This window comes from Lutjanus erythropterus, chromosome 15, assembly GCF_056507025.1.
Source record: "Lutjanus erythropterus isolate fLutEry1 chromosome 15, fLutEry1.hap2, whole genome shotgun sequence".
NCBI lineage: Eukaryota > Metazoa > Chordata > Actinopteri > Lutjaniformes > Lutjanidae > Lutjanus > Lutjanus erythropterus.
The window spans coordinates 32,861,902-32,876,887 of record NC_139331.1 but is presented as its reverse complement, the minus strand read 5'-3'; the positions used below and the strand labels follow the sequence as shown (position 1 = coordinate 32,876,887).

Genomic DNA, 14,986 nt, shown 5'->3' with positions numbered 1-14,986 from the left:
AGCAACTGAAGCAACCTCAGATCGTAACACTGCCCCCACAGGCTGGTACTGTAGGCACAATGCATGATGGGAGCATCACTTCATCTGCCTCTCTTCTTACCCTGATGCCCCCATCACTCTGGAACAGGGTAAATCTGGACTCATCAGACCACATGACCTTTTTCCATTGATCCAGAGTCCAATCTTTATGCTCTCTAACAAACTGAAGCTTTTTTTCTGATTATCTTCACTGATAAGTGGTTTTCTTAAAGCTACACAGCTGTTTAGTCCCGATCCCTTCAGTTCTCTTCACATTGTTTGCGTGGAAATGCTCTTACTTTCACTATTAAACACAACTGTGAGTTCTACTGAGGAATTTTTGCGATTTGATTTCACCAAACGTTTAAGTGAAGATCTTTTTCCGACCACATTTCTTCCTCTAAGATGATGGTTCACCTCTATCCTTCCAGGTTTTAATACTGTGTTGGACAGTTCTTAACCCAGTTTTAGTAGTTTCATTAATCTTCTTAGTTGTTTTCTTTGTTTGATGCAGGTCAATAATTTGACCCTTCTGAAACAGAGTCACATCTTTTCCTCGACCACAGGATATGTCTTCTGACATGTTTGTTTAAGAAATGAGAAGCTGCTCACTGCATCAGTTAAATAACTTGTTACCAGCTGAAACATATTAATCACTGCAGTAATTATCCAATGGGAGGCTCTTACCTGTTTGATTAGTTAATCCAGGTGGTAACGTTTTGGGGGGCTGGCCATGTTTGTTTCATGGTAAACTCTTGCAGGCAGAGCTGTGAGAAGTGTTTTAGAAATACTGAGTTCAGATTCTTTAAGCTCAGCTCCACCACACTGCCAAATATGTGACCAGCCATCAATGAATAGATTGTAAAAACTTCACCTGATCTTTAAGTGATTTTATTTGATTTATGTTTTGTAAACTTTATCTCCATTCACATTGATCTGAATGCACTATTTCCACATGATTCTGGTGGAGAAATACAACATTTATTTGTGGTCAAGTTGAGGTCAGTGACTCCAAAAATAGGGCAGTCAGCTCTGAGTGAAAACACTTTGAGTAATTTGTTAAGTGAGTATAAACACCTCAGTTCATAGGAGCTGAAGACAGACAGACCTCACTGTCCTTAATGGTTATTTAATTATCTGTGATCTTATGTGGAAAATAAGTAAGTACTCAGATATTTTACTTAAGTAAAAATACCATTACCACAGTGTAGAAATACTCTAAAAGTCTTGAATCCAAAATTTCACTTTGGTAAAAGTACATAAAAATATACTTGAAGTACCAGCAGTAAAAATACTCATAACGCAGAACGGCCAATTCCAGAATAATAACTATAATATTATTGGACTAGAAATATTGGTGCATTAATATGCAGGCATCACTAATGGTAATGCTACAGGTAAAGCTGGAGCTAATTTTAAATACTTTATAAACTGCCAGATAGCTTCATCTATAATAATATCATGTTTTATTTGACAATTACTGCATGAGAATATTGAGAGCAATAAAAATCAAATTTCTTGTGTGTACACAGATGATTCTGACTCTGCTCTTTAAAAAGTAATTAGTAACTAAAAGTGTAAAATAAATGTAGTGAATGTGGTAAAAAGTAGAAAATGGAAAACTCAAGAAAAGTTCATGCATTTCAGATTTATACTTCAAGCTGCTACAAGGAACTTTCATATTTTATTGATTTTGGAGGCTCCTGTGGACAGAAGTTGTAGTGTTTCCACCAACAATAAAATTAATCCAAATAAAAATCTCTTCCTGCTACTTTTAAACTGGCTAACGTACGACTCACTGTGACTTTGCCTGGGAAAATATAAACACAGAGAAGAGGAGAATCTGACCCAATGGTGGACATAAAGTCATACAGAATGACTATACAGAAACAGCTGATCTTCTCTCTCATGGTCTCATTAAATTATGTAGGTCATTTTGAGGCATCAGCATCAGTTCCACCGGTTAAAAACTCCTTGTTGTAGTTTTAAGTAAATGTTTTAGATGCATTCCAGCTCTAGTAAAGAATTACACCACACCAGTGTTTTTTGATATATAATAAACTTTAATATCTCACATGAAAGACAGCAATTTAGGGGGAATACATCTGGTCAAATATAGCACATAATCCACATAAGTTTGCTTAGTAAAGAAAAATATGCAACAAACCTTAAAACGGGAATATAATTTGAACAATACAATTTGCTATGGCTTTATATGATGCAACTTTAGGAATAAGTTGTTGTTGATTCCCAATCAGTCATAAAAGTGCTCTATAACAGGCACTCTGTGTTTCATTCCTGCCCTTCAGGCAGGTTAACACAGGTCAGATGTACAGCACAAATATGGCACATTAGTGTCACCCAGTGGCAGAAATACAGCATATTTTTGTGCTGCACTAGTCAGAAAAAAACAAGTCTGATATCAGAGTGTTTCAGGAATCCAACAGGACAAAAAAAAAAGAGTGTCATTGGGGCGATAATGACAACTATAGAGGAGTCTTTCATCATGGATTCACAATCATATTTCTTAGGATAACATAAATATGAATTCACAAGCATCTGAATATTTGTCTTTGTCTTTGAAGGCAGCATCTATCAGCAGCAGATTCATCAGTCAGAGGGGTTCAGTGTGGGCATGTTCAGAAACGTTCATGACAGCAGAGAGTTTCAAACCTGCAGTGAGGACGAATTAAGAGACAACGGGCTGCAAGAAATAAGAGTGAAGATTCAAAAAGTCCTGGCTCAGGCTGTGGTGACCACGCCCATGATTCTCTCTCTCTCTCTCTCTCAGATCTTGGCGCTCTTGATTGGCTACAGGTACATGCCGTTGATGAGGTAATCCGACTCCTCCGTGGTGAGCGGTCGGGCTTTCTTCAGCTTGTGACGAACGAGCCTGAGACGACAGCCGATCATGAGCAGCAGCAGAGCGGTGATGATGAGGCCGAGAGCCAGAGGAAGGATCGCACCTGCAGGAGGAAAACAGAGACATAAATAGAAAACTGCTGAACTAAAAGAACAAGAAGCACACATCAGTGCAAACCATAACGTTCCTGTTGGCTCTTACCTGACTCTGGTACTGGATGTCCTCCCATTATTGGAAACGGTTTGGAAATGGGGACGTCACTCTCTGCTTGGCTCTGAGAGACTTTTGGGGCGGCTTTAAGGGAAATACACAGTTTAGTGTTGGAAACATTCAGTGGTTAACACTATGTTACTGAAATGCACTCTAGCTTTACCTATCTCAGTCTGTTTGGTGACTGGAGGAGAGACGGTTGCTGGTTTGAAAGCTGGACCTGAAATATGTTTTTATGATTATTACAAAATTGCAGTTACAGAATTGAATGAAATAAAGAAATGGTCATGAAGCGGATTCTCACTTTTTTGTATACATTCACTGACACAGTCAGACTCCTGGAGGAAGTTGTTATGGTTGCCCTGGCAACCACCATACAGGAAGTGTTTGCATTCTCCCGCGTTTTGGTCGTAGTACCAGCGTGGGAAGGTGCCTTTGCAGGGTCCAACAACTGGAGCTGCAGCACACGGATCTACAGAGAAAGAGTCAGATACATTTACACATATTAAGAGTGATTTACAAAAGTCTGAGATTTAAACACTTACATCTCACAAAGAAATGAAAACTCATGCTGGACTTTCTGTACAAGTGAAAGTCCTGTTTTTACACGTCGTCTGGTGTTTTTCTGACTCAGAATGATTTTGGTGATACTATTTAGAGGTTTGCCTTTCCGTCTGTTTTTAAAAAAGAGAAACAATTTGTCCGTGAGCAGTGCATCAACCTGCATCAAAACTCTTGAAGACAAATTATAAGAAGCATCTTAAGATAACTTTTAAGCTCTTTTTCTGTCATGTTAGTGTATTCTGTCATGGTGATGAGGATCTAATGTTAAGGACAGAGGGTGTCATATGCTGTCCAGATTTTAAAGCCCCCTGAGACAGATTGTGATTTGTGATTCTGGCCTGTAAAATTTATCTTAACTTGTTAGGTAGTTTGGCGAACTACCTGGCTAATTGGCTTAGTCGAATTACTAATACGTGTCGCTAATTGGCCACAAACATGATGCGTTTATTAAACACCTGATTCAGTGATTCTTTCTTTCCATGTGACCCAGTGACAACAGTAAAGACTATTGGACTCAGCATGACAATTTTTAAGTATTCCAAAAGTAATCCAAAGTATTTAGAACATGTTATTTAACTTGAGTAATCTAATGGAACACACAACAAATTACACTTCAGGAAATGTAATCGGTAATCTTAAGTGGGATATATTTTATTGGTCATCTCTCACTTTTTAGTCTACAAGATCCTCTCAGGCAAGTTTCCTATTTACTTAAGCTGGAAATTTTCACTTTTGCAAAACAGCAACCCAAGTCACGCAAATGGATTTATCAGGGAAACAGGCAAAACGTGTCTGTTTCACTTCAGTCTGGTCCTGGAATGATCTGCAGACCGAGCTCAGACTTGAGACTTGTCACAGTTTGTCAAACAGGAACAGGTGAAATACAGGTTTGGACCCACATGCAGATGCTTGACGCAGACAGGAGCAGGTCAATGATATTAAATAAGAAAACCAAACACAAAAAAACAAAAACAAAAGGAAATAAAAGTCAAAGTCCAGAATCCAACATGCACAGTCCAAACCCAAAAGCACGCAGGAAAAACACAAAACAAAAACTCCAGTCCAGACAAACTGACAAGGACAAACTAGCAACTAAAGAGGTAAAGAGTGGATTAAACACACTAGGAATGAGAGGATAACAAGACACAGGTGAGGGCAATCAAGAACAGGTGAAAATAAAGTGATCAAAAAGAGCGGGAAAACAGACAAAGACAGGAAGTAAAAACAGCAAAGACACACAAAGAAGAACATACCAAAATAAAGCAGGAAGTGATGAAGAAAAACCCAAACTATGACAAGATTTTTTAAAATTAAGAATAATTGATGAGGTCACTGTTATCTGCAGTTGCTTCAATTAACTAATGAACACATGACTAAAATACTGCTCCCTTGTTAATGTACTGTTAGTACTCGAGCTCATCTTCAGGTAAAACACACCTTCAGCTGGGCAGCCCTGTTGTAATGGAAATGCAAACCCCTGCCATGCTGGGCTGAAGGGCCGAGTCAAACTGAGTCAGGTCAGCTCTGTTTATGGAAAAGGGCCACAGGTGGCCAGAGGCATGACTCACAATGGATGCTAATGTTGCTCGAAGTTGTTTTCTGATATTTAACCATCTCAGCTTTATGAGGTGATTCTGTCAGTGTTGTGTTTACAGCTTGTTGCTTGAGGAGGATAAACTTAATTGATCCCACAGTGAGACGGTGAAGTTGCATTCTTATCAAGATGCCATTCCACATTACGTCTCCTCTCCCAAACAATGAGGTATCATCTTAGTTGACCGGGCTTTTAGACATGAGACTGAGCATTCGTGACATGAAGAAAAGACTCCTGAGAATGCACCCCGCTCATGTGATACCTGCGGTAATGGTTGAAGAAGCCCTTTTGGTCAGTCTCGGACTGTTTCAGGGATCAGATGGCGGAGGGGACAGAGACGCTTTGTTCCAGCAGGCAAAGAGCTGCTTTCCCAGGGAATGCAGAGTGGCCCTGTGGCTTCGCCAGCATTGAGCTCAGTGTTGTGACTCAATGGCTGCCTACAGGGGCTCCATCTGCTTCTATGTCCAGATACACACTAAAACCCCTCTCTGCCTCTTAACAAAGGGATACTGCGCTAATGATACAGTGATGGAGCATCATATTGTTGGGAAAACATTTAAACAGGTGCAGCTGGAGTAGATTTTCATCCAAGCATGTGTTTTGAAGTACCACTCTATTTTGAACATTTTCCGGTGTCTTGGTTCCTGTCTGGCCAAACAGTCTGCACTAAATCAAGAAACAGAGCGTGAATAAAGAGCTTCGAACATAAACACACAACCTTACCTTGACTGACCGGAGCCTCCTGTTGACTGGGACTTTGTGGAGGAGTGGACTTGCTCCTATCCTGAGGCGGCATGATGGTCTCTACAGTCTTTCTGGGTGTAGTCTGGAGCACGGAGCCGTCCCCAGCCTCCTCTGTCTGGGCTACAGGCCGACGAGGGCTTGGCAGGTCAGCAGGGTGGGTCACTGACTTCCTGCTGCTGTCAACTAAAAAAAATCACAAACATTAACGGTTGTTGATGTTTTTTCTGATGTTTTTCCTTCATTTTCCCATTCTTTTAACTGATCTTGCTGCAGCAATAAGTTATGAAGCCTGAAAATGAGTTAGCAAATAAGGTTCTAGTTCTCTGGTCTCAAAGTTAAGGTTTTTTTTAATGGGTTTTTCATTATTTCCCTGAAATAAGGTCTGTGGTCGACACAAGCTCCAGGGGTTTTCATGTTTTGTTCTAATATAAAGCATTTACATGTCTTTAAAAAGGCTGTTGCTAACATGTGGCTACATGAGCCTGGAATCAGACTGAACTGTCGACTCGTTGTCCTTCGTTTCCATATTCAAATCAGTCAGCTCAACAGCGGGGGCTGATTCAAAAGTCTGGACTCAGACTAAGATTACAGAGGAGGTTGGAGACATTAAATGTCATCACATCAGTCACACAGTGGTGGTGATGTGAAGTCGTGACCGTGTTGTAGCTTGTCTATAGCCATCATAAAAGTAGTTTGTTTGTGAAGATTATTTTGCTGAACAAAAAGTGCATGTATCATAAACTTTTGTTTGCCAAAGAGTTTATTTTCTGCACTAATTCAAACTCCAATTAAATAAATCCCATTGGCTTTTTGTCGTGGGAAGCAGAATGATGATAACTTCTGCTTTGGCCAAGAAAAATATCTCACTCCGGAGATAATAAAAGACTATGGGAAGAACTGTTTTATTTCTTACAGTTTGGGCAGAAGTCTTCATCAGAACGGTCTGGACAGTGCTGCTTCCCGTCACAAGCGTAAGTGATGTCGATACAGCAGCCGTCATCACACTTGAACTGGTAGTTTGAACAGTGACCTGTACACACTGTGGGAACAGAATGCCTGAATTTTGCTGGAAACCATTACATCATGAAGGACAGACACAACAAAGCTATATGTTTCAGTGAAGTCATCACCTTCTGCTTGGTGTTTTGGTGCCAGCACAGTGACGGAGACGTTGTCAGAGCTCTTCTGACCCGCTGTGTCAGTGACAGTCATCTGGAAGGTGTAGACGCCCTCCTGGAGGCCGCTGATCTTCAGCAGCCCTGGATGAGTCGCCTGCAACACAGAACAAAAAACTATAGGATGAGTAAACGATTCTGTTAGCAGATTTTAATTAATCACATGCCGATTGAGATTTGCGAAGACTATAAGCATACCAATTTGTAATGAAAATAATCATTAGTTGCAGTCCTACCATAAAACAGTCCTGATCACTGATTTACAGTGTTATTGCACCCAGTGACCTAATACACTTCTAGGGATAATTAAAATGGTTTAAAATGGTCTGGTAACATCTGAAACAGCAGACAAATTGATATTATCCAAAGTTTCATATCACACAAACTTTATTTGAAACAATTAACAACAACAGGTCTTTCCAAAGAACAGATAATCAACAGAGCTGGCTGTCAAGTTTGTACACTAGAAACGATTTTATGTTGAAGGTGAGGAATAGTGGAAACTGGCCACAGATTAAAGTGTGAGCCGCTGCACATGTTCCCTCTAAAGCTGTGAACAGAGGGCAGCCTCCAACATTGCACCTGTCCTTGAAGCGTGTTTGGCTGTAAGAAACTCTTATCTCTGTTGGTACAGCGAGCTATTATGGAGCTGTGTTGACTTAACTAATACATACAAGCCATCTGACACTGGTGTCTGTGAGGGCGATTAGTGGCTTTTCATGCTGCAAATTCAAATGTCAGAATCATCTGATCCCTGGAAGGACAGAATAATAGAGATACTCCTGTATATTTTCTGAATTCACTCAGTGTTTGATGATGGCTTTGCTATTAGTGTTTGCACAATAACAAACAAACACTGACCTTCATACTGATGGCTGTGTCTCCTCGGATGAGAGTCCATTCATAGTGGCTGATCCTGTGGTCGTCCACACTGTCCCGTCCGTCCAGGACGGCCCAGTCTGTGGGCAGCTGGATCACCACATCCTGTCCAGCGTCACTGCGAGGAGGCTCGTCCACCTCTGCAAAAACACACAGGAAAACCATGCTAATACAGAAGATGAACACTACAGGCCTGCTTTATTTTAGTTTTACACGTTAATTCCTCTTTTATTTCCGTGCAGGTTAAGACATAAAGCACATTCTTAAAGAGATTTCTAAAGCGATATGTTTACTATTTCTGAGAGGTGCATCTGAATATAAGATTATACTTATTTTCCTGTTTTATCATGTAAGGCTGCTGATTATTTTCTCAATCAATACTGACTGTGACTAAATGCAAACCTGGTGTCTTCAGGAGTTTTGTTTTATCTAATAAGGTGTTTACTTTAGAATGATATAAAACATACAGAGGCTCCTAATCCACACTTTGTAGATGTTTAAACAAGGGAATAATTGGCATTTTCATTTGAAAAATTGTTCAAAATAATTATTTAACGATTAATTTTCTGTTGATTGTCTCAGCTCCGTAAATGCACACGAATGTCCACTTTTCTTTCTTCCTTTGATGGAAATCACTAGTAAATAAACAGAGGAGATAAGTGCTGTCATAAAAACAGCTGCTGCTGGTCTCAGTGTCCTGGTGTCACTTTGCATGGCTTGAACATAAAAGGCAAATTATTAACCCACCCTGCCTGCTTTATCAAGGTAAGTAGCAGTTGCTGGCGGCTAAAACAAACGTAGTGAGATTTACAGAATGTTACAAAGCTTATTGTGACGAAGAACAGAGTCTGCAGACAGATTAACAACTGTCTGAGCAGCAGCACAGTCACTTTACACTGTTCTTCCCATTCATCCTAACATTTCTATAAAACTTAGGCTGAGAAACTGCTTCTAATTAAAAGAACTGATTCTCCATACTCCCTGGGACTATGGAGGTTCATGATAAAGTTTTCCAAAGCCCAATAATGTTTCATGTACTAACCTTTGCCAAAATCTTTAGGACAAGGAAGTAGAATTTACTTTTGGGGTCTTATATTATACGCAATGATATTTGTACCCCCCCCCCCACATTCCGTCTAACAGAGTAAATAATGCATTCACCTGTCCAATAAAAGCTTACACAATAAAAAAATGAATATAATACGGATTTTATCTTTACTGCACTGGAATAATAACACGTTAATTAATAATTTAAATAACTTTCCAGTAACCAACATGAGTCGCTACATGTGTTTTCTTTGTATTTCCTGGTGTGCTTGTTCACAACACATTCATTTCCCAACACAAATAAATATCGAGTCATTTTTTTCCCTATATATTTATAGGGAATATATATATTTATTTTCCCTAGATATTGGTCATATATATTTCTGCCTTCTCTCCAGTATAATAGGGATAAATGGTACAAGTGCTGTGGTGCTCAAAGCACCAAAAAAAAAGAAAAAAAGAAGACATTTCAAAACTTCAAAACCAGAAAATTGTGACCTCCTTATTCCAGATACCTTACTGTGAGCAGTTTTAATGAAGGAACTATTTTCTCTCTGCAGTGGAATCTACCGGAACTACTTTCTTCTGTCTAATAGAAACAAAGCAGTTCCTAAATGAAACTGCTCACAACAAGGTCTGTGGATTATCTCGAGTAACCGGGTCATGAGTTTTGGAAAGAGACACTGGTTTTGAATTTTTCAAAAGTATTTTTATGGCCTTTTGGCACAGACCTTGTTGTCATGTAAGAACTACTTTCTTTCTGCAGTAGAATCTACCAGAACTACTTTCTTTCAAATAGAAAGAAACTACTTTACTACAACTTGTTCCTGCATAATCTTGAGTAACTGGGTCATGATTTTTGGAAAGAGACACTGGTTTTGAATCTTTCAAATGTATTTTTCTTGGCACTTTGAGCACCACAAGCCAAGCGCCATTTAGTCCCATTATTGATCACACTTTCAAACACTTTATTGATCCCCTAGGGGAAATTGTTGACATTATATATACTGTATATAAGCATAAAAATTACATTAAATTAAAAAATGTGCATCAAGCTATAATCATGTATATAACAGTATATTAGAGAAAAGGCCAATATCTACAAAACTCTGCAACTCACACCAAACCACAACAACAACAACAACAACAGCAACAAAATCTAGATGGATAAACAACACTTCAAGCCAGGGGGAAATATGTATTTTGGATTTTGGGGTGAACTGTCCCTTTAATTAAGCATTGATTAGAGAAAAACACAGCAAATTGTTAACAGGTTATCAATACATTAGATTTTTTAGAAATGATTATCATTCATATGGAGCAACACTTTTTATATTCAGGCTGTTGTTGTTGTTGTTGTTGTTGTTGAGCTCCCACCTTGTGTGTCATCCTCCTCGGGGAGTCCCTCCGCGGGCCTCCTGGCTGCACCCCCGGCCGACACGGTAAGGTGTCCGGTCTGGGTGGTGTTGACGGTCCGGCTGTACGCGGAGAAGCCCTGCTGCGGGGCGAAGGAGCAGACATTTTTATTCCTGTAGGTGCAGTTGAACAGGTAGCAGCTGAGGCTCTCCCCGGGCTGCCTCGGGTCCTCCTGGACCACCGCCACGGTGCAGTGAGGCTGGGAGCAGCAGGCGTGCAGGCAGTCCTTCCAGGTGTACACCCTGTCCGGAGCTAACAGGAACGTGGCCCCCTGCTCGATGGAGGCCTTGGCCTTTATGATGCGCTCCCCAACGGCGTTGAAGTCGCCCACACAGGAGTCAATCACATCGCCCACCTTGTACGCCTGGTCTTGCTGGAGCTGCTTGCGGAATTCCTCCAGCAGCTCCTCCACCCCTGATATTTTGGATTTAAGGTCCGATATCGGAGAGGAGCGAGCGTCGATAGGTTGGACTGCGCTCAACAGCACAACAGAGGCGAGCAGCAGCAGCAGCAGAGGGGGATGCTGAGGAAGAGCCATGTTGTTCACGCGTTTAGACAGCGTCTCCCTCTGCCTCCGGCTGGTCTCCGACTCATGAGTGTCCACACAGCAAAGATGGCCTACCTACATGAAATATATCTCCCCAATAATCAAATAAAAACTGCTATTTTACATAATATTCACCTCTAAACTACAAGAGAAGGAGCCAACGGTTTGTCCTCTGACGATGCTAAAATTCTATCGTTGTCATGGTGAGGGGGAGGCGGCCGCGAGACCCGAACGTTGGGCTGCTCAGCAGAAACCACTGACGTCACGGCGATGACTAAATATGGCGAGCAGAGAGCTAGCGCACCTGTAGCTCTCTGTATCACTCTCTCCTGCCTGGTTTACTTGCATAGAAAGACCCAAGAGGCAGTCACTTAAACATCACTGCAACACACAAGAGCTACGGAAGCCCGTTTGTGATGATGTGATTAAAAAAAGATCCTGTCAGTCAAAATATTAAATGAATGAAATTCTGAATACAAAATAAATAAATAAATAAATAAATAAATAAAAATAAAATAAAATAAAATAAAATAAAATATGTACGTTAATAACCTAGAAATCAATCATTTGACACAAAATGTTCATTTTAATTTTTTAAAAATGTTTTTAAAAATGTTTTTATTGCTCCTCCAGTTTATGTCCATAGCAACGGTCTGTTCTTCATAGCAACAGTCTGTTATACATAGCAACGGTCAGCTATAAAGAAATAACAGACCTTAGAAGTCTGTAATTGACCAAACAGAATTAAATATTTAACAAAGCCATGCAATAACTTAAAATAATGACTCAGTACAGCAAAATAATGAGAACATCTTGGAAAAACAATGAGCAAGTATTTCAAAAAATAACATGGTAACTTAAATTAATGACCTAGATCTTAAAATTATGACTAAATATTTCAAAAACCAAACAATTAATTGATTGATTGAGAAAATAATTGACAGATTAATCAACAATGAAAATAATTGTTGATTGCAGCCATAAAAGTTTAGCAGTTTTGAAAGGTAATGTTGTTTTTTGTTGTTTTAAAGAAAAACACTCTCTAACCTAAACTGCATTAACCCTTGATCCAATTTTCAATCCAAACTCTTCTCTTGAGAATCGTTGCATGTACCAGCCTGTTCTTTCAGTTTTAAAAAAATCTACCTCATTATATTCATTTCATATTTGTAAAAGAATATTTCCAACACATTTCTTTCACAGTTTCAAGATGAAAAGTTTTATTTTAACAATATGACACAAAAATCTTGAATAACTTTAGATATGAAACAAAACGGACACACTGCTCATGATTATTTTCCCCATTTTTGACATCATGTTTTAAAATAAAATAATAAAAAAAAGGTCAAAGCTCTTCCATATGAAATTTGTTTGCATTTCAGATTTTTCATTACAACATAGCATCTGATTGATCATATCTACACAAGCAAGATAAGCACAATTTTGTCAGTGTACAACAATAAAAACAAAGCAAATGAGTCCATGTAATATTAATTAATAATTCAATGTTACCTCATATGATTTGTGACACTAGAAAATACAATACTATACAATTCATTTGTCAAATGTGTTCATTATAGACTCGGTCCAATCCAACACAGAGATCTGACGATGGTTATCAATGTTTTTTTTTTTTTTTAAGTACATAAATGTCATTCACATATAATTTTATAACACAATATTTACATGTGTCTGAAAAATAAAAATGTAGATTCATTTTATAAAAGGAAATGTGAAAAAAGCGTCAACAATTGAAACAAGTCTCAGTATGGATAAAAAATAAAAAATAAAAACAGGGCATGCACTGACATCCTTCAGATTACCATAACAATTAAATTAAAAATACATTTAAATAAAGTAGTGATAAGATGCCTATGACAAAAACATTAGTACAGATGATTTTAGTTGTAGTATTTTGTATCTCAGGCTTGTATTAGAAAACGGTCAGTCTCCAGTTTTGTAAACGTTACATCTTGTAAAGACAGTTGACAGTTTTCAAGACTTTAACTACAGATTTTCCACCTAATTGTCATTTCGACGCACCTGTAACAAAAAAGCTGTGTAATGTCCATCAGGCATAGCAAAACAAATGGCACTTCTCAGTAATTGTTGCTTTCAAAGTGACCTTTTTTTTAAAATCCCAAGTCCTTTTTTTTTTTCAGCATTATCAAAACACTCCCGACATGAGCAGTCGAAGAGCTGCTCGCGTGGGCGTAAAGCTGCTCCGTGCACACGGCAAACACAGGGTCTTCTCCTAAAAGTCTCTGCTCTTATAAATACTGAGGTAAAGAGGAGAATACTGAGTTGCCGGGACAAACGTCCTGACTTCTCTGAGTGGTTGTCGCCACTTTAAGGCCTCAGGTCGGCTTCTGCCTGTAGTCTGTGATGGCCTTCCATAGTTTACACAGGATCCCACCTCTGACAGGACACAGAAAAAAACAACGCTGTTAGGTTACAATATATACAATATAGTTCAGTATATAACCAACAGACATGACACTGTCTTATAACTCAGCTAGAGCTGCAACAATTACTCGCTTCATCGATTGTTAATCAATTAGTAAACTAACCACCAGCTATTTTGCTCATCAACTAATCATCGTAATTTCTAATTCTAGCTTCTTAAATGTGAATATTTTCTGGTTTCTTTACTCGTTTATGACAGTAAACTGAATGTCTTTGGGTTGTTGGCAGAGTGGGACATTTGAGGACGTCATCTTGGGCTTTGGGAAACACTGATGGACATTTTAATGAATTAAATAATCATCAGATCAATCGATAATACAAATAATTGTTAGTTGCAGCCCTAAACTGAGCTTTCAGTACTTTGTGCAGTCTTTAATAAGCCATTATAACACTTTCTAACTCAAGTTTACATCTTTTCTCTTGTCTTGAGTCAGAAAGAACTTCCTATACATGCATGTGCACAACATCGTTATCTCTCAATTAATGCTGCATGAAGTAAGGTTTATACAACATGCAAAGAACAAGATTAATGTAGAATTTATTGTGCAGAAAATTGCCAGACAGCACTATTTGCATTCTCAGGACTTTTTATGCTCTCTGTCCCAAATGCCTGGACAGAAATAGGAAACAGGGCATCTGTGTGTTCTGCACCTTCAGCATGAAATAAAATTGCAGAATGACTCAAAAATCAGAAAAAGCTTGTGGGTCTAAAATGAAAGAATTAGAGACTGATTCCTTGGGATGTCAGTGTTGTACTTGGCCTCTTTATTGTGTTTTCTGTCTCGAACTTTATGTTTTGTATTTATGCTGCTGACTGTCTTGGTCAGGTCTGCGTTGAAAAAGAAAAAATAGGACGCTCTCAGTTGAATAAAGATTAAATAAAATAAATAAAAGTTAAATTAAGACCTTATTAATAGAACAAAATTTACCAGTCAAATCAGTGAAAGTATGAAAGACTGATGGAACACCATGATACAGATATTATTTTTTTTATGTTTATATCACGTTTCAGTATTTCCCAGCAAAATATGGCAGTAATTTCTAATGACCTAATTTGGTCCTGATAAGTGGTGGAAAATGGAAGGATGGATTAATTTAATAAAATTGAATTCATTCTAATTTTTGCTAAAACTGACACAAGTTGATGAGCCACTGTAGCTAACAGTGGTGACAGAGTTTGCTACAGATCTCCACATGAAAATGACTGAACAGCCTCCTGTGCAGAGAATCGACTGTCACACCACTCTCACTTACAGTTTGAGGAATATTTCTGAAGACTTTTCAAGCCCTGTAGACACTCTGAAGGACACGGCACTGACAAAAGATTAGTATTTATGTCTGCCAACCTGTCTGCTTTGATTCTACCACTGGGGGGCAACAAAGGGAGAAATGCACACATGCAGCAGAGGCTTTGAGAGGTTTTGTGATGGGTTTCACTCTCACGAGAACATGATAAACTATGA

At 38.9% G+C, this 14,986-nt stretch overlaps 2 protein-coding genes across 2 annotated transcripts in view; both read right to left on the bottom strand.

Annotated features, from left to right (window-relative positions):
• Positions 1-2,060: 2,060 nt before the first annotated feature.
• Positions 2,061-11,324, bottom strand: lrp11 (low density lipoprotein receptor-related protein 11). Its single transcript, XM_084738073.1, has 9 exons — positions 10,472-11,324; positions 8,030-8,187; positions 7,124-7,265; positions 6,907-7,032; positions 5,973-6,176; positions 3,396-3,563; positions 3,255-3,311; positions 3,083-3,175; positions 2,061-2,984 (listed from the first exon to the last, which is right to left on the bottom strand). Exons 1-9 carry the CDS (start codon positions 11,046-11,048, stop codon positions 2,830-2,832), a joined length of 1,680 nt encoding a protein of 559 aa, XP_084594199.1. The 5' UTR covers positions 11,049-11,324; the 3' UTR covers positions 2,061-2,829.
• Positions 11,325-12,248: 924 nt separating this feature from the next.
• Positions 12,249-14,986, bottom strand: part of map3k5 (mitogen-activated protein kinase kinase kinase 5) — a 104,846-nt gene continuing 102,108 nt past the window's right edge. Inside the window, exon 30 of the mRNA XM_084738256.1 lies at positions 12,249-13,475. Coding sequence (XP_084594382.1) covers positions 13,415-13,475 — 61 coding nt within the window. The 3' untranslated portion in view covers positions 12,249-13,414. The remainder of the gene's footprint in view (positions 13,476-14,986) is intronic.